The sequence below is a fragment of the Maylandia zebra genome, linkage group LG13, assembly GCF_041146795.1.
Source record: "Maylandia zebra isolate NMK-2024a linkage group LG13, Mzebra_GT3a, whole genome shotgun sequence".
Lineage (NCBI taxonomy): Eukaryota > Metazoa > Chordata > Actinopteri > Cichliformes > Cichlidae > Maylandia > Maylandia zebra.
In genome coordinates, this window is record NC_135179.1 from 7,959,114 (window position 1) to 7,979,978 (window position 20,865).

General features: G+C 40.2%; 1 protein-coding gene and 1 long non-coding RNA gene across 2 annotated transcripts in view; both read left to right on the forward strand.

Moving 5' to 3' along the window:
* The window catches only part of bean1 (brain expressed, associated with NEDD4, 1), a 57,233-nt gene extending 38,689 nt beyond the window's left edge, over nucleotides 1-18,544 (forward strand). Inside the window, exon 5 of the mRNA XM_014407764.3 lies at nucleotides 12,745-18,544. Coding sequence (XP_014263250.1) covers nucleotides 12,745-13,135 — 391 coding nt within the window. The 3' untranslated portion in view covers nucleotides 13,136-18,544. The remainder of the gene's footprint in view (nucleotides 1-12,744) is intronic.
* Nucleotides 18,545-19,439: 895 nt separating this feature from the next.
* On the forward strand, nucleotides 19,440-20,737 carry LOC101475854 (uncharacterized). The gene is made up of 4 exons (XR_191245.5): nucleotides 19,440-19,550; nucleotides 19,641-19,728; nucleotides 19,814-19,891; nucleotides 20,562-20,737. It is a non-coding gene; the product is annotated as an uncharacterized LOC101475854 (long non-coding RNA).
* The last annotated feature ends 128 nt before the right edge of the window (nucleotides 20,738-20,865 follow it).

The window sequence follows — 20,865 nt, forward strand, 5'->3', positions numbered from 1 at the left end:
TACGTGATTGAGATGACATTACATCTTATCACTTCCACAATTATTGTCAGACAACAGGGATAACGAGGATATCAGAGAGATAATTTACTGAAATGACTCACTGAAATTTAATAATAATAGTAATAATTAGACACAGTGGCACCACATTGCGGAAAGAAATCCAGCTTTTTGCTCTTTTCTTATGTAGTTACAAAGTAATTGTCATGTGCAATGTATTGAGCATCACAGAACTGCTGCATGTGACATAATCAAGGATTCCCATCTTCATCTCCTCAGTTCACATAGAAGGTAAATAAGAAATGTAGTGCTTCCTGGATTATGATTGTTTTTGGGCTCTTTGGAACTGATCTACATATATGAACTTAAAAATCAAAACACTATGTAACACTTTTACCACCGGCTCGTGTGACAAGACTCCCCCCTTATGCCCTCGGGTGCAGTCTTGACTCTACTTAAACATTCTGTGATAAAAGATACATCTCGAAAAATAAATATCAGTCTAGGGTTCATATGATTCTCGTGTCTACACAGACAAGCGGAGGCTAAGGAAATACACTTAACCGATTAAGGCTAATACATGTGAATACTCAAATGATAAGACACCATGCAATAAACCCAACACAGGATCTCAGGGTTAGAAAATGTATTAAACAATTGCAGGAAATTCACATCCAACCCTTTTTTCTTCATGAAAAAAAACACATATACAAAACATACAATAAACCCCCGGGGGATAGATTTCAGTATTTTTTTCCCTTAACCTGTCCAATGTTATTCTTTTCCCAGAGTGCACTCTTAGTTTATTTTTGTTGTTGGCGCGCTTTAGTTGGAGCTCTTAATAATAACAACAATACCTCCGAGTATCCGTGATGTCTCCACCTCCTCCGATGAATAACTCGCTCGTTGTGGTAGCAACCGTCTCCACTCGCAGCAGCGAGCAACGAATCTCCGGTTCCTTAGATAGCAGCGAATCATCCACGGTTAGCGACTCTCTCCCGAGACAACTCTCCAACTCCGTCTCTCCGCTCCGGCGGAATCTCCGTTAGCCAGGACCGTGGCGTTAGCCTAGCTCCAGGGTGTGACTCCTTCCCTTTCAGAGTCTTTATCTGCCGTTCTCTGCGATAGTTTCTTTTCCTTTCCAGGCTTGTCTGTGCATTCTTTCTGTTTCCTCCGTTGCAAAACTCTCCTTGTAGGGGTGAGATCCGTATGGGATGCAGAGTCTAGACATATCCTCTCCCCAAGAGGCAACAAGTGATTCCGATGGAGGATCTTGATTGGTCCATCACCATCTTCGGGTTTCAACCGGAACACAGGTAGGTTCGGCATCTTACTTTCCACAACATATGGTTTTGACGCCCAGCGGTCGGCCAGTTTATGTTTCCCTTGCAACCCGAGGTTTCGTAGCAAGACTCTGTCTCCCGGTAGCAGCTGTGCGAACCTAATTCTTTTATCATACCGCTGCTTATTGTTCTCATTCTGTTTGGCAGCGACGGACTCTGCTAGTTCATAGGCAGCCTTTAACTCCTTCCTCAGGTCAGAAACGTACTTGAGGTAAGTTTTCTGTGGTGTGCCATCACTAGAAGTCTCGAAACACAAATCCACAGGTAACCTAGCTTCACGCCCAAACATAAGGAAATAAGGAGAGAAACCTGTAGCTTCATTTGGAGTGCAATTATAAGCATGAACCAAATGAACGACGTGCTGACTCCATTTTTTCTTTCTGTTCGGTTCCAGGGTCCCCAACATGTCCAACAACGTCCTATTAAACCTCTCGGGTTGAGGGTCTCCTTGAGGATGATAGGGCGTCGTTCTTAATTTTTCAACTCCAAGTGAACTCAACACTTCATGGACAAGGCGACTTTCAAAATCTCTGCCCTGATCACTGTGCATCCTCCGTGGCAGTCCGTAATGAACGAAATACTTCTCCAGCAACACCTTTGCAACCGTAGAGGCTCTCTGGTCTCTTGTTGGAAAAGCTTGAGCATAACGAGTGTAGTGATCGGTAATGACCAGAACATTTTCTGTGCTGCTCGAATCAGGCTCTATGGACAAAAAGTCCATACAAACGAGGTCGAACGGTCCCTCACTTTGCAAATGCGACAAAGGTGCAGCTCTCTTGGGTAGAGTCTTTCTTTTTATACACCTCTCACAAGACTTGCAATACTCTTCAATCTCTGACTTCATCCGAGGCCAGTAGAACCGGTTTCTTACCAAACCGTATGTCTTGTCGAGGCCCAAATGACCTGAGTCATCGTGCAGTGATTTCAGTACAGGGACTCTATACTTTTCTGGTAGTACCAACTGAGAACAGCGGGATTTCCCTGGAGGAGTTACAATGCGATACATCACTCCTTTCTGCATCTTTAACCTGTCCCACTCTCTCAACAGCAAAGAGCAAGTTGGTTGCTTGGTCTTGTCAACTTGGTTACTATTCCCATTACTCAGAGCTGTCCACACTTGTCCTATGCCGGGGTCTTCCCGTTGAGCGGTCGACAACTCAGCAAGACTCACAAAGGGCATATTCTTAACACTCAAAGAAGCCAGATTGCAATAAGCTTGTGGGATAGCTTGTGGAGAAGTGCCAAAAGAGTCAATGGCTCTTCTGGATCGTGGGTTTTTATGTTTCATCACCCCAGACATTTGACACAAGGCTCTCACTCCTGCTGCAGGAACGTCGTCCCACTCGGATTTGGATATCGACCCCGATTGTGGCCGGCGAGAGAGAGCGTCAGCGTCAATGTTTTGGACTCCTGCTCTGTACTTGAGACTAAAGTCATATGTAGACAGGGCAGCAAGCCAACGGTGACCCGTCGCGTCTAGCTTGGCAGACGTTAGCACATATGTCAGAGGGTTGTTGTCTGTCCTCACCTCAAACTTGGTCCCGTACAGATAGTCATGCAGTCTGTCCACTACCGCCCACTTCAGTGCCAAAAATTCCAATTTATGGGCTGGGTAATTCTTTTCTGAAGGAGTCAAACTCCGACTGACGAAAGCCACAGGTCTCAATCCTTCGCCTTGATCCTGGTACAGCACTCCTCCTAGCCCCTCCCGGCTAGCGTCTACATGCAGCACATAAGGACATGCAGCACACAAGCAAGTTCATGTCTCCAACAGTTTGTTCCATTACCCGCTGAAATATAGCGGGAGCCCCTGTCACTCCCTGTGGCATTCTTTCAAATTGGAAGAATCCAGCCGGGCAAATGAAAGCTGTCTTTTCCTTGTCGGAGTCTGCCATGGGCACTTGTTAGTATCCACTCCGAAGGTCAAGCACACTGAACCACTTGCTTCCACTGAGACATGCCAAAGCATCTTCAATTCTTGGCACCGTGTATTGGTCGGGAGTGGTGCGGCGGTTTAGAGTCCGAAAATCCACACACATCCTTATTTTCCCATTCTTCTTTCTCACGACCACAATGGGTGAGGCATAAGGACTGCGTGACTCTGTAATAACACCAGCAGTTTTTAGCTGCGCTAGATGCTGTCTCAGTGCCTCCACGTCAGCAGGCGGCAACCGACGAGACCTCTCCCGAAATGGTTTGTCCTCTGTGGTTTTGATAGTGTGCTGGGTGCTCTTACTGCATCCGACATCAAACTCATGCAGAGAGAAAACTTCACTCCGCTCCATCATTTCTGTCACCAACCTTTCCTTCCACTCCTTAGGAACTGGTGAGTCTCCAAAGTTGAAAGAAGAGGGGCTCAGCTTCCCAGGGAACTCGACTTCAGACTCTTCCCTCCCAGGTAGAGATGACACGACGTCGACTGGAAACAGATGAGCTATTGGTGTCCCTCTGGTCAAGGTAATTTCCCGTGCTGACACGTTTCTAACCAGAACAGTAATTCTTTTGGCCGTCACACCAGTGGAGGTCTGCAACTCTGGTCTCACCAGAAGTCCATCGGGAAACCGTGACTCATTCTCAGGGTCATCAGGTGAGTCTACAAGGATTGTCTGAGTGCTCAGCACTCCATGAAACTTTGGTGCCCCAGCCACTTGGGCGACTCCCCCAGGCCGTATGGTGACAGGTTTGGCTTGGGTGAACCACACCGTTCCCCTCTGGTTACTGTCAGCATCAGGTGGTAACACTGAGATCTCACTGAGAACTTTTCTGAAGACTGGGTGAATGTGCATGGATCTCACAAAGTTTTCTCCTCCCTTTTCCCTGCAGTGGCTAAGCAATCAACTCACAGTGGGTGTGTTAGTGCCAACAAGCAGGGAAACTTCACCTCTCACAACTGGGTCGGGACATACCAACACAAGTGCATCAATGGTCTCACTCACACCTACATCTGCTTCCAAAAACTCCAGCCTAAGTGACAAATAGCCATCATAAGGGTACTCGGCGGAACTGAGACCCCATATCGCCAACGTGTCGATAGACGTCAATGGCAGGTGTGTCAAATATCTGTCGTAGAAGGATCTGTACAGCAGGGTTACTTGAGAACCAGAATCGAGTATGGCTTTAGAGTAGATGCCTTCAATCTGTACCGACACTACAGAGCTAGGGCCCACTAAGCCTGCAGGTACAGTGTCTTTCACTTTTCCCTCTAAGGTGCTGCACTTGGTGGAACGTGTTACAACCACCGGGATGCCAGGCCGTTCCTCTACTGGACCCCGCGGTAGTTTCCCGATTTCTTTGTCAGTTTAATGAGGCGCTTGTTGACTTTGAGTAGGTTTTCTTCACCTTCACATTCTCTCTTAAAATGTCCATCCTCCCCACATCTGTAGCAAAATATTCCAGGTTTATCCTCTTGATAGCCAGACCTTTGTGGGGTAGCATTTCTTTTATAAGGTGGCTTGGCAGGGACTTCTGGTTGTGAAATCTGGGTGTCTGGATGTGATGCAACCGTAGCAGCTTTAAGACTAAGCATCTCAGCTTTCATGACACTTATCTCTTTTTTCAGCTTTGCCACTTCAGGATCAACTTCTTGTTCAGGTGCCGACTTAGAAACAGGAGTTACAGACTGTGACATTACTGGGTTCTTGCTATCATTTCTGCTTTGGAGCATGTCCTCTTCCTCCCTTACTTCTTTTAGCAACTCACTGAAAGAAGGGGGTTCTCGCAGCTTGTGAGTCATACGAAGACGGAGTGCAATCATGTCTTGTTGCAGTGCTCCCCTCACAACCTGCTCCATCCGTAATCGATTCATGTCAGACGTGCCACGCCTCCTTTTCTGAAAATACAGTGCAGCAGTTTATCCAACCTCAACAAGTAAGTAGACAACTTTTCGCCCACATTTTGGTAGGTATGTCTGAACTTCACCAGAAGATCGGACGCACTCTCAGTTGTTCCAAAAGCCGTCTCCAAAACCTGCATGTAGTCATATGAAGTTGCAGTGGGCTGCTGCACTCTCAAGAACCTTACAATGTCTGCAGCTGGACCTTTCAGACTTTCCACTATTCGCTGTTTCTTTATGTTGTCACTGCACTGCCACTCATCTAGCAGATGTGTTGTCTGTTCTGCCCAGGCATCATACTCTTCCTCCCCATTGGGCGTAGGTTTCACACCAGAGAACATGCGCAGCTTACGATAGCTCTGAGAATCAACAGATGTGGCGTTACATTTATCCACTAAGGAACTGATAGCATGTATCAAAGCCGTGTTCACATCAAGGGGTGAAGGCTGAAGTAAGCCACCAACGTCAGTAAGAGTTTTACCTTCCGCATTCAGGAATGACATTAGCTTAGATTGAAACTCATCATTTTCTGCAGGAGCAGTGAGCACATGAGCTGGCCATGGACCCGCCTCCCCAGGAAGTCCAACAACATCCGGTACGGTTTGATTTTTTAAGTCAGTTGAAGTCTTGATCAGTACCAACTGTGTCTTAGAAGCTACATCAAGACAACGGTCAACTATCTCGGATTTTCCAAATACTTTGACCTGGCTCAAGGCCGATAGCAGAACTGCATCTGTGACATCGGGGTCCACATCACTCAAAACAACTGCATGTCCATAAGCTAACTGCTTCCTTTTGCACCAAGCTTCAATTTCAACTGCTTCCATTTTTCTTTTTTTTCTTTTTTAGCTCAAACAGTAAGAGATCTCACAATAAATGTAACCACACTTGACAATGAAAATAATTTCCTTAGCAATCTCAAAAAAAAAATTAGTTCCCTCTCTTTGGTGAATAACGGAAAACCAGGTCAGTCATAACACAAATTACATACAATCCCGGACGAGCCCCCAAAAATGTAACACTTTTACCACCGGCTCGTGTGACAAGACTCCCCCCTTATGCCCTCGGGTGCAGTCTTGACTCTACTTAAACATTCTGTGATAAAAGATACATCTCGAAAAATAAATATCAGTCTAGGGTTCATATGATTCTCGTGTCTACACAGACAAGCGGAGGCTAAGGAAATACACTTAACCGATTAAGGCTAATACATGTGAATACTCAAATGATAAGACACCATGCAATAAACCCAACACAGGATCTCAGGGTTAGAAAATGTATTAAACAATTGCAGGAAATTCACATCCAACCCTTTTTTCTTCATGAAAAAAAACACATATACAAAACATACAATAAACCCCCGGGGGATAGATTTCAGTATTTTTTTCCCTTAACCTGTCCAATGTTATTCTTTTCCCAGAGTGCACTCTTAGTTTATTTTTGTTGTTGGCGCGCTTTAGTTGGAGCTCTTAATAATAACAACAATACCTCCGAGTATCCGTGATGTCTCCACCTCCTCCGATGAATAACTCGCTCGTTGTGGTAGCAACCGTCTCCACTCGCGGCAGCGAGCAACGAATCTCCGGTTCCTTAGATAGCAGCGAATCATCCACGGTTAGCGACTCTCTCCCGAGACAACTCTCCAACTCCGTCTCTCCGCTCCGGCGGAATCTCCGTTAGCCAGGACCGTGGCGTTAGCCTAGCTCCAGCTAGCCAACGTAGCCAAACGTGCCTCGTGCTTAGCCAAGCACCAAAAGATACGGGAAGCCCGGCTCAAACGCTCCGAATGATTACCGGGAAGTCCGCAGACGGGTGATATGTTGTTGCCGAACAACTTTGGTGACATAAGCAGTCCCGAAGTCCATGCTTCGTCTATGCCATTTTAGTAATCCTTCTTTTTCTCCTCTCTTCCTCCCGAGTCTCTTTCCCCCGGAAGTCATCTGCAAGTCATGACCTCTCGTGACGTAGCATACAAAACAAGTTACACTTCTTCTCTTTTAACAGACATTCACATTCCATGAAATTATGGTTTTTTAACGTAACTGATTTTTTCACACACTATTTATGCATTTTAATACAAACATTTATATCACATATCTATACCACTCTTAACCTCACCATGAACAATTATTTTCTCTTTAACTTATTCTCATGAAAACAAAATAAATACCACTGATATTTATCAGAGTATTACAACTACAAACCACATTGTTTTAAGTGAGTTAACCTTTTGTCTCCCTGACAAACACTGTTTGCAAAAATGCATTTTTTTTGTTACATATGACAATAGAAATAAAAAAGAAATTAAGACATGACCTTGTTATTTTTAAGTTATTGGGGTTTGTTTTTTTTTCCTTTTAGTTTATTCTCTGTGCAGTGTTTAAAATGCCCCATATGGACTTCAATTGTAAAGTTTGCTATTGTTTTTGGTCAAACCTCATATGTGAAGGGATGCACCTGGTAGCAGCAGGTTTTGGTGGTGTTAAATGATGCTTGAGCCTAATGTGGGCGACAAATTGTGCCCATACGCAGTTAGAGAATTTCAGTTTGAACAGCGGAAATGTGAGAATAACTGTGAAGAACTCCTCAGCTTTCTATCAAGAATAAGGAAAGAAAGCAAAGAGGAGAGCAGGGAAAAGGAAGGGGAGCTAGAGCGCTACGTCAGTACTCTGGCAGGAAACCAGAATGTTCTGGACCGCCTGCGTGTGAGACGTACTTTTTGGCTTGGACTACAGGACAGCAGCCAACCAACGCATATGCATAAACTCACATACACTCACATCCATACATTCGAATCACACTTTTTTTTGTAACCATAGTGCTGGCAAATTATTGTTTGGTACCCTGTGAAGAAGCAGGTAGTTGCAGTCATATGATCAGAGCGTGTGTGGGCGTGCATATTTTTGCGTGTGTAGGCCACAGATGGTTGAGGAAAACTCAGAGAACTCAGATCAACAGCTCACCTGCTGCGACTGTGAACGCTACACTTCCGACACACACGTACACACACAAAGTCTGGTAGAGAAAAAAAGTCACGCTTGCGGATCAGCGCCTCACCTGTGGAGACTGAAAGCTTCTGCTTCCTCTCAGGGAGAAGCTCAGCAAGCACACACACACACGCATGGACACAGATTCCTTTCTTTCTGATTTGATTTGCATAATAGCATTGGTGAGCACATAGTGTAGGAAGGCACGTGTGACATTCTCATCGTGTATTGAGAAGATTTAAATAAGCATTAACGTCACAGCTTTGTTTCCTTTTGATTTGTTTTGTGTTTGCCACTTACATGTGTCCAGACACTGATCTATTAATATAATTTTTTCAATTCTGTTATGGTGAGCATGTGAAAAGGAATATTTATGTCATGTTGCTCAAATTTAGGCTGAGGTTTGCCCATTATTATGTCTGGTCTCGAGTGTCACAGCATATGCTGCTGGTCTGATTGCCGATTCTGATCCAGAGTTCTGCCTACAACAGTGGAAACATCTTAGTTTCTGGTCAGCAGTTTATGGATACTATGACCTATGGATGGAAAACTACAGTTTATCCATTTGTATTTTAAGCTTGGAATTATAGAGAATTTAGAATCACATTTGCTTCTTTGTTGATATATAATATGTAATTAACTGTAAATTACATGTTGCAAAGGCAGGCAGTCAGAGATGTTACCTGTGTTTTACCAGTTGTACAGCAGTAAACCACGATGGAGCAACAGTAGCCTGCATCTGTGACTTTTCACGTAACATTCAATAATGACATGTTTAGGAGCAGCTGAGGCATTTGCAATAATTTGCCCGTTGCTGTGTCAGGCTGCGTGACACTAACTGCAAGTGTTTGACAAATACAGGAAGCGTTTTTTCATGTTATTAAGCTGTAAAGCAATTTCTGCACAGTGTCACTTGTCATCTCATAGGAGGAAACTAATCTTCCCACTGTGCACAAACTGGTAATGTAAAGAGATGAAAAGCAGGAAAATGAAAGTAGACACCTGATTATTGTTTTCTGGAACTAAGAGTAATTTGATATGATGAAAACTGATTTGTTGAATGTCATATAGAGGTTTCATATTGTTTCTGCTTTATGCTGTAAAAATCAAATCAGTTTTGGGTATGATTCACACACAGTAGCAGCACCATCTACAGTTTAACTCCACAGGCAAGAACCTCTCACAGTGGTAAAGAGCAGAAACATGCTGGCTTTACACACACAAATACACACACTTGCACTGACACACAGAGACCATATGCTGTAAGCAAGAGCTGTGTGGTGTTCAGCTCTGTAGAGCGTCATAATCATTGCATGAATACATGCCAGAGGTCCTCCCTTTCTGCTGACATGCGTGTGCATTTGACTTCTTTTTCTACTGTGACAAATGTTAAGACAAAATCTTTTAGGTCAAGGTTAGAAGTCTGGGAAATATCTGGGTTTAAATAAACCATGACTGTTAATAGGAAAAATGAAAAAGCAACATTCTTCACACTTGTATCAGTGGCAAACTACTTCAGCCATTGCTTTTGACAGGCTTCACTTATTGGTTGCATGTGAAAGTTTGGCGGGGTTGCTTTGTTGTAAAGCAAACCTCCATACAGCTGCATAAAATAGCAAAATAACTAGTAGATAAACCTAGCCTTAATTGACAGAAGCAGCCAGCCTATGCAGGAAAAACGTTGAAACATGGATTTCCCAAACTGTAGCATGAGGATTGTGTCAATGTGTTTGTTTGCCACCAAGCAACAGCATCCTTAAGTTATTAATAAATTAATACCTTGATATTGAATTTCATTTACATGATATGTCTGGACTTTAAATAGAAACAAGCAGCAGATAAAAACAAACAAAACAACAAACAGAAAAGCAGTTGTGCAGCTCCCAGCAAGTCTCCCAGAGGGGGCGAATTATTATTTATTCTGCCACACCCTGCTAACACACATGCTAGTGAACACACAAAGGTGTAAAACACCTCATTCATTATCTAGTGTGAGGTGTTTGCAGAAACAGACACAGTGGGAACAGAGCAGCATATAGCTCCTCAGAGACAAGAGACACAGGGATTTAGAGTGTGTTACAACACCTCATCGTGCCTAGCGCTCACTTTCCCTCTGTCTTCAATTTTCACCTCAACGTGCTGTCATGCCACTGATGTTTACAGTCAGATTTCTTAGCATGAGGCAAGTGAAAATAATCCACATGAATATATTTATTGAAACCCTGAGTTATATGGGGGTGTGAGAAAGAGAAGAGAAAGACGATAAATGATAAATGATAAATGATAAATGATAAACAATATTTAATAATAAATAATTATAACTAAAGCCATCGCAGAAAACTTTATTTTTCTATATTATGTTTTTTGTATTATATTTCTCCTCATGTTAACTTTTATCAAGTGGAAAAAAGTGATTGTGTTCATCTTCCAGCTTCATGTGTTTATATTATGCTAACCATAGCCATGTAGCTAGCCACCATGTAGCACATCATTATATACCAGCAAGCCCAACTTCAGTAACCCTACAAACATCACTGTTTAGTTTTCTATCTTCATTTATGTCGGAAGAGATAGCAGAGCTGTACGTTTTAATTTTTCAGAAATCTCTCAGTCAGAGCATGGTATATAGACCTTAGATGGAAACTAGCAAGCTAACTCCCTGCTAACTTCAAATTCTGTTAAACTTAATAAATCCTGTTTTTATGGATGCCTGGATGTCAAACTTAATTGTTACACCTGGTAAAGCAGCAACACTGATCATGTCATTAAAGATGAAAGAATTTAGAATAGAATAGAATAGAATAGAATAGAATAATCCTTTAATTGTCCCACAAGGGGAAATTTGGTTGTAACAGCAGCCAAAAAGACAAATATACAAACAAACAGTACACAGGACACGGAACAGAAACATACACAATTTTCTTACATATTTACATTATTTGAAAAGTTTTCTAACTCTTAGTGATGCCGCAGTGTTTGTTTGACTTTGAGACCTGAAGAGTTTTGACCCGGAAACAGCTACGTCAGCTAATGTTCAACTGGAGTGAACATTAGCTGTTATCTTCACATCATGGCGGAAGTAGCTCTCACTCACTTTTTCTATACACAGAAAGACACAAATTTAACGTGAAAGAAACTATCGCTTAAGCGCTTACTTATAGGAGGTCATGTGATTGTTGGGGTTTTCTCCGTTTTCTTTCTATTATTGTAGAATATGAAGCGCCTTGAGGCAACTGCTGTTGTGATTTGGTATTGTATAAATAAAATTGAATTGAACTAAAATGAAATTGAAAAAGAAAGAAAGAAACTGCTGTGTATTGATGTTGTTAACCACTGTGCTGATTAAGTTACGCTGATTTACCTCTTCCTACGGCCCATTCTCATCTACCATTACTTCCACAGGGCTATTTTATAAAATAAAAATTCTAGGGCTCCTCATGGTTTGCAGTGGCAGAGCAATGATCAGAACAACAGCAGCTGAACCAGTCACGTCATTGTGCCCATGCTTTGCATCTTTCCAGCATCAACATGACGCAGTTGCTGTCAAACAAGAAACGTTTTACATTGGCTTGTATTTTGTTTGTCTTTTATTCAGTTATAATCCATCTAACCTGCAGAAATCTTTCATAATTTTAAGGTTGAATTTCCAGTTTTCTTTACATGGATTAAGCCCACTTATAAACCTTAAGTGAATATTTTGACAAAAGCCATGGAACTTTAATCTCACTTTTCATTAAGACTTAATAACTGCAGCTATGCATGTATAGAGTCACTAGTCAAGCAAAACAATATTATGGCTTCATTAACAGCTCAGTCCTGAGTGCCAACAGTGTGCATCTTTGGTTTTCCCTACCAGAACACTGAACAACTGTATTTAAAATTTGCATTAAAGATACATAAACCTTTTCTAGACTACAGCTGAATTCTGCAGGTTTATATTTTTTTGTGTCTTGCCTATTTATCTTCCAAATGTATGTTTTAGATGGTTTTATATAGAGCACATTGTAGATATTGCTTGATTGTGCATAGTTAAAACTGTCTTTATATTTGAAACTGAATGTCTCAGTGCAACAGCTCATGTCTGATGGTGGGAGGGGTCCATCTTGTCTCCTATGGTATTCTCCTGTGAATTTCTATTATGGATGGATGTATTTGAACATAGAAAATAAGGCAATGGCATCAAGCTATCATGAAATAGCAGATTAAAAGCCGGCTTATTAAAAAGATAAGCATTGGGAGAGTTCAGCAAGCGCACTACCTGACATGAACCATTTGTCAGCACAACTGTAAATTTGCTAAAGACATGTTTCTTTACAAAATGCCCATTAAGAGTTTGAGCAGATTACTCCCTTTAAGTATGAGTTATTTTGCAGTTGCTATCATTTTTCCTGTGTTGGGAAGGATACATTTTATGTGCCTGCACTTGGAGTAAGCTAAAAAAATAATAAAGAGAAAAGAAAACCACCTCCAGACACCCACATGCACAAATGGCAAAGAAGAACATAACTTAGTAACTGATGTTATGATATAAAATCAATGTTCTGTAATTTATCTAACTTTTTCATTTTTGTCCTTTTGCCTGTAGCTATGATGAGTGTGTCGGTCCAGGTTCGACTCAGATCTACATCCCTACAGATGACCCACCTCCTTACTCATTGGTGGACCCCTGTCAGGGGGGAGCAGAGCAGGATGAACGGCCTTGCTACTCCCTTACAGATCCTTCCCCACACTGCGGAGAGACCTCAGCCAGTGCTGCCTGGTTTTCTCCCTCCCACTACCCACTGGGACTGCAAGAGCAGGAGCATCAACATCTTGCATCCATCTCCTTCCCACTGGAGGCAGCACCACCTTATGAGTCAATGCTGCCAGAGCAGGGACAGCCCCTCCCTCTCATGCCATGTGACCTTTATAAACACCAATCAGAGAGGGGGGATGATGGCAACTCCCAGCAACTCCCTGCGAACCAGATCTCATAGGACAGTTAATTTGTTTCTCTCACCTGTGGGCTTGGTGAATTAAACAAACACTTGGGATGTGTGGAAAATAGCTTTCATTAGCAGCTGTGACACCAAACGATGGTCCAAAAGATGTGCATTTCTTCCACACGGTTGCAAAGACCTGAAGAGGCTGAAGCTTGACTGCAGTGCAGTCAAAACTCCAGCTTTCAACCATTTTACTGTTGTTTGACTATGGACAAAATAAAACTCAAGAACTGCATTATACTGCAAAGTTCCTGGAATGGCAACTTCTCTCAATGGCTCTCCTCTATGTTGTTTAGTTTAGTTTTGCCATGTGTTGACTGTTATCGTCTCCTTGAAGTAGGACTGATACAAGAGTTGTGTGTCTTGTGTGGAGTTTAGTCTGAATCGCTTCCAAACAAATGCATTTACATTTATCCATCATGTCATAGACAACAGGAAATTGAGTTTGTCTTTACAAGAAAGAGTATGAACAGTATAGATGTGGGTTTTAGTAGTCTAGTTTAAGGTATACACAAGCACACTCAGTACCATCCCTGAGTTTATTTTGCTGTGATGTCACATATCTTCGTATTTAGAAATGTTTTGGGAAAAAACTGTACTTAGCTCTGATGTTATATAGAACATGTCAACTACCAGCACACCACTGCTGATTTACAATCTCTATAGTGTGTGCAGACAGTAGCGTGGTTTATGGCAACCTCCAGTGTTAGTTTGTTGGTTGTGGTAGTTTGATTAGAAGGAGTTTGTGATGAAATGGCTGTGTATAACAGGGGAACTACCTGGACAAGGAATTATCAACATGCCATTTTTCCAGGTATATTTGTATTACCTTTTAGCACCATGATGATGCTATAGAAAACATTGCTAGCATGTCATTTGAATCTGTCATCACCAGAGAGGAGTTCAACTTGTCCAGCTGTATAAGTTGTCATAATTCTTCCAATCAAGGGCTCTGGTTTTAATGTCAATGCTGTAACTGGATCCCAGCAGCAAAATGTAGCTTGGAGCTCTCCTCTTGTCGAGGTTGGGTTGATGCAACGGAGAAGAAACACAGTAAACTGTAGACTTTATTACATTATTCACTCATAAGGGATGCTTCTGCGTTGTTGTTCTTGTTCTGCTCTCATAAAATAATTCACTTGGCTTAAACCGTTACAAATGTTCTCTGTATTGCACACAGGTGAGCAACACATGGCTTGCGATAGCCACTAAACTAATTACTAATGAACAAAATAAACTGATGTGGAAACTTTTTGGGTCATTCCATCTTAACTCATTAAATTTCTAGTAACTTCTCTTTTCAGCCACCTTTGTTTTCGACGAAATGTTCAAAGTTTGGATATATTCTGTATGATAATTGTTGTGAAATTTTACCTTAAGATATTAAATACCTTTCTAGATTTTAAAAACAACAACATTAATTTACACATTAGTGTAATATTCAGGCACGTATCCTAAACACAATGAAAAATTTAAAACAGCATGGAAGTTTAGTGAAAATAGCATTTTTAGGTCAAAAAGCATTCTGTGTGTTTCATTTTACATTAAATTTTGAACATTTAAATTACTTTGTCAATAGTGGTCTTTGACAACGTGAGATGGTTTTGGGGGCAAAATGTCATAGCATGAAAGCAAAATGTCATAGCAATCATGGCATATATGCAAACCATGAATATTTTTAGGAAAGTCAAAGATGGCTGAGCTGAAGGACAACGATGATTTGAGACAGAGTGACCCAGTAAGATTTTTTGTAATATGCGAAGCCTTTCGCATTTGATTCTAAAAAAATGTTTCCGCTACAGTATCTCAACATTTAAACATGTAACTGTCAGCTGCAAAGTTTCTGCTGGTACTTGTAAATCAAAGGGTCCCCTTGAAAGGTTATTACATCATTCTGCCTGACAGGCACCAGACTTCTTTTACAGGCATTATTTAAAAATGTTTAAGGTGATAAACATGTATGGACTGTTCCAAGTGTTAGAATTGCAAAATGGTTCAAGACAAGACAAAAGAAAATTATCATTGTGTCCTTGATACAGTATTTCCTTGTTATTTTGCTGTAGATGCATCAGGGGAAATTAGTTTATACAACAGCAGATATGTGGTCAAATGCATCCCATTAGCAGGTGGTTTGGGTGATCTGGTAATGCTGTGTATTGGTGGTCATTTACACTAATATGCATCAGAGCTGACTGTTGCTGAGCAAACTGCTTAAAGTGTAAACAAAGTAAATCCAGATACAAATGTTCTCGATGTTTCACCATTTATGCATCATTTCCTAATCAGAAACAAAGCAATAGATATGAGCTAAAATGCATCAGCTGTACATAAATTGAGTTGAGCAAAGGGGAAGTAAAGCCAGTCGGAAGCATCTGTAGTGAACAATTTTGCCAATTAATAATTAGTCAGCATTAAAACGGTAAATAAGTTAATAACGGAGAGATAATGTTGTTATTTTAATATATATCTGCAGCCATTCTTTCAAATGGACCATGCAATCATTACACACTCCATTCTGTTAATGAGATGTGGGGAAACATCAGGGCAATTAGTTTCCAAAGAAATCTAAATTGTTCATTATTTATTTTGTGTTTGAGTTTGAAACATAATAAGTTGGGAAATTCTTTAAAGTACAACAAACATGGTACAGTTACCATGACATAGACATGTTCAGAGGGGGATTTTTACAATGTGGGTGTTATCTCTGAACAGCCCGGTTGGATAAAAGCAGAACAAATCACAAACTTTTCTAACTTAACCAAAACGGAACAAAAACCCAGACAGCCACTGTTGGTGCACAAAATATGAATATACCTGCATTATGGTCACCAGGCAACCTGATCTATCACCTCAGGTGTCTGTGTACATATGTTATATAATTTACTATATGTGTCACAAATACACAAAATGTTTGAATGAAGTGTTTAGAGTTAAAATTGGGGCTATCCTGGAGACACTAAGACCTGTAGACAACATCATCATTCACCAGTTATTGAAGCAGGAAGCCACTAAAGGCTGAGCTTTAATAACATTTTTTTTCAATGTTAGTTTAATTTGAGAAATTGACAATTTTTTTAAAATTATCTTTACGTGTGACATAGTGTTTTAGTTAAAGATGTGCCTATTAGCCCCCAGACTGTTAGCTTGAACATTGTAGCCATAATTATCTCAAGGCAACCAATCTGCTGCTTTGAGCTAAATCTCTGGTGATGTACTGATTTTGTGATGTAGGTAAAAGCATGCTATTGTAACTGAATCCCTGTTAAATGCCTTGTGATGACAGATTTTACTAAAGGATACCATTTTCTTGACTGTTTCAAGCTGTTCTTAAGGGTTCTAGTTAATCACTGGTTGTCTTTTGGCTCAAATTAGCACCTGGAAACGAGCCACTCACAACATTTACTTCATTACGTTAGAATCTCAGTACTGCTTTTAAGATTTTAAGCATTCAGTCAAGAGTAATTTTCTCTGATGGATTACCATATGTTGTAATAAAACGTTTTTGTCTGCCATTTCAAAGTTTCTGCACTATTCATGTTTACTTATTTTCCTCTCTTTCATTTTTCTGACTTCTATATACTATAGAAAAAGTATAGAGTAAAATCATTTGTAAAAATAATATGAAATAAAAATGATGGGTTTTATGAGAAGATGTATAAGCCACATAACAAACGTGATAGAATCACCCAGGCTAGCAAAGATTCAGACAGGCACATTTAAACCACTTATGTATTTTGACCATATTCTCCTGAGAACCGAGGAAAAAAGTATCTTCCTGTTGAACTTTTTTGTGATTTCCTGTCTCTTCGGAACTGAAAGAGACCACCCAAACACATGAGATATCATCCGAAAGACCAGGAAATTCCACAATTAGGCACATCAGGACTTAGTAGGGTAGCTCCAATAAGTCAAAAGTTATAAAGACCAAAATGACAAATGACCATGAATGAATATGCTGGGTCTCGGAAGAATATTTAAAAATCAGACATTATGATAAGCCAGTTTTACATTTATCCACTAGGGGGCGCTGCAGAACAAAATAGTCTACACAGAATGGTGAGAACATTTATCTAACTACAGCAGTGTTTCCCGACCTTTTGGAGCCACGGCACTTATTTTACATTAGAAAACAGCACACCACCAAACAAAAATGTCACAAAAAGCATATTATATTTTTTTCCCGTGCATTAGGTATAGCGGAATTGGCTTGGTTTGTCCCCAGTATACCTTTTTTGCTTTCTTCTGATCGCTACTCATGCTAGGGCCTTCATCTGGGTCAGAATTTTCTCCAGGACCCAGGTCAGATTGACTACTTTTAAAAAAAAAAAAATTTTTTATCTATTGCTATTACGCGTCTCACAGCATGACTATTACGCAATTGCTTCTTTGTCTTTGTTTCACTGGCAGTTGGCAAACCATTTAATTAGAGCAGGAAGAGAAGGTAATTATCCTGCCCGTTACTCATGCCGATTGCTTAGAGTACTAATCAGGTGGAACGGTTGGGAAACACTGAACTACACAACGTTCTGTATCAGAGGAGGAATGTGTCACACCTTTATAAGATTAAACAAAAGGTAAAATGGAAAGATCATTAAATTTGTCTGATTTAATGCAGTTAATAGGAACTGTGTGAATTCTTTCTTAGTTAAAGTGTCTCAGTCTTTAACTTAATTGTTCAGCTAGGATTGCATTACTTTGCAGGTGCATTCTCTGTAAGTAAATACAATTTTGATGGTTTACATGTGTAACCAATCATAATCTAAATAAATTGTTTTTTGAGCAAACACTAGCAAGGCCCACATTAGAGGCTCTACAATGTTGAAATATTGCATCAGTGTGACATTTGCAAATTCAAACTTGTGATTAGATTTATCCATTTTTTTCTAAACAGATTTTTAAAAGTTGGCTAATTATGGGTTATTTTAACCTGACATTTTCCTCGGTGTGGCTGTTGTGATTCTGTGGATTTTGTGTTATTATTTTCCGTGTTTTTGGTAGATGTTTAAGTTCCCTGAGCATTTCCCTATCTGCTCCTCTCTCTGTCACATCTTTTTGTGTTAAGTGTTAGTCTTCATGTTCTTTCATACATGTTAAGTGTTAGTACCCATTGTATTTTCTCCTATTTTACAGTGAAGATTTGTTTCTCTCATGCCCTGTGTAGTGTTGCTCTCATCTGCCTGATTGTCCTTGCCAGTCCTTACTCTGCTGTTGGACATTCCCTAATCAGCCTTTATACTTTTTCACAGCATCTACTCCATTTCCCGTGTTTGTTCCCTGTGCTCAGCATACTGTTAGCCTCACTCATTGTGGTTATTGGATTATTGTTTCTTTACTTTCTGGACTTTTCTCTGCTATTTTAGACTTTCTCTTATAAACCATATTAAAGGCTCACTTTTTGCTGAAGTCGACCTCTTGTGTTCTGCATTTGAATCCTCAGCCTTACACTCCACACACCTTGACATCTTCTAACTTCATACTATTCTCTTCTACATTTTGTTTTTGTCTGGTATGTTATTCTGCAAAAACAATAGCAGTTACAAAAGTGATAATAATAGTATTGACAATAAGATATTTGGAGAGGTTAGCTGAAGAGTGACAGGGAGATTTTCTGAGTTTGTATTGACTTTTTTACAGAACTGCGGAGGAGGGGAGTCTCATTTTACTCTAAGAAAAACAAGCTCTTTGACAAAACAAAATCTTTGATAAATATGAAGTTACTCTGTTTCTAAATTGCAGTCATCTGGGGAAATGAAAAACAACATGCAAATGGCACACTTTTTCTATTTCTTTTTTTTTTTTAGAGCTACATAGTTACACTGCTGAAAAATATGCAGTCATGATATATCTGTTCATCTACTGTTTACAAGTTGCAACATAGAATACTAGGAATTACAGAAGGAGTCGTTTATACGGAGCCCTTTTGGTGGATCTCATTGTAACAAAAACACAGGTTTTCGTGATTACTTTAAAAAGGGTTTGACTTTTTGTAACATTAAAACAGAGTGACTGTAGATGAATAGTTTCAACTCCTATTTGCCTTGCTTATACGTGCAAATTTAAATTGAAGCTTAGTTTCAAGTCTTTTATTTCACAATCATTGTTTTTATTTAGCGTCAGTATGTTTGCTTTGAGTGCTCTTTATTGCTAACCCAGTCAAATACCTCATATCAGTGTGAGCAGTTTAGTTCAGTTCGCCAAGCTCTGTGCTTTTGAATACAGGGAACATGTGATTTATTTTTAGAACACTTTATTTCCCAAAACTGACCTGGGTAGATTTTTAAGATGCTTCTGACATGTGCACACCTAGCTTAAGTCCTGCTGGACTGGTTTATAAGTCAGTCTGAGACACTGTAAACAGCAGTTATAACTTTAAAGACCCATTGAGAGGCTACTGCTCGTGAATAAAAAGGTAAGATGAGCTATTATTAAAAATCTGTTTTTCTCCCCTTAATGTGGAATTGAAGCCAAAGGACTACACTAAACCTCATTTCTCCTGTAGAAAATGAAAGCTCATATTGTGCTCCTGATCCTTGTTCTTGTGGTCGGACTTACAGTGATGCCTGCTTATCCCAATGAGGACTCTAAAGGTAAGACCTGTGTGTATGACTTAGAGAATACTCAAACAGCCCTTACTAAACACTAAGTTTGTTTATGATGGTTTCAATCTTACAGTCATTCCAGATTACATAGCCCTACACGAGCTAGAGAGAGATGGAACTTTGAAGCCATTTATACCAGAAAATGCAGGAGGTATGTTTTTTTGTTTTTTTCTTGCGCAGGAGGTATGTTGACTAAGAATAGTTTTGTGTTTGCTCACATTTGTGTGTGTGTGTGTGTGTGTGTGTGTGTGTGTGTGTGTGTGTGTACCATGTTTAGATATCTTTGTAAGGACCAAAAATTGGAATGCTACTATACTTGTGGGGACCAACAGCCCTTATGGGGACAAAATGCCCAGCCCCACGAGTTTGGAGACATGTTTAAGGCTCAAAATGTGGTTTAGTGTCAGGGTTACAGTTAGGCTATGGTTAGGTTTAGGCTAAGGGTTAGAGTTAGCCATTCACTTGTGATGGTTATGGTAAGTGGCTAGGGAAAACATAAAGTCAAGCAGATGTCCTCACTAAGATATGAAAAGAAGTGTGTTTGTGTTTAAAGTCTTTACCACTATGGCCATGAAGTTGCCATAAAAAACTGTACATGCAGTACCTCAGGGTTGCACCTCAGCACAATTTTGAAAGTACTGACAGGTGTGCTGTACATAAACTTACCAGAAATGTATTTACTTAGACCTCGAACAACTATGAAACCAGAAAGTTGTAGAGTTCAGGATAACAGACTAAACCTTTCTCAGAGTATATGTTGGTTGTACTTGGTGTGGAAGTAGTGTTTGTGACTTAATGATCTTTTGTTTTTTTTATTGCAGGGAAACCTGATGATCCATGACAGAAAAGAGAGGTTTTCAAAAGCTTCTTATAAATGTGGCTCCCACCCAAGGCATGCTGAATAAACAAACATGGCAATCATACAAATAATGCTAATGTAAATATTTTGTGTTATATTATATACAGAAAAATAATAAAGTTCAACTTGGATTTAAAAGGATAATCTGATATCTTTAATTCCTAATTTACAATGCTCTAATTTAGATTATTATAAGAATACATTTTCTTATATGGTAAATAATTAGTAAAATAAAAGGTACGTTACTTTGTTTTTGATCTTTACCT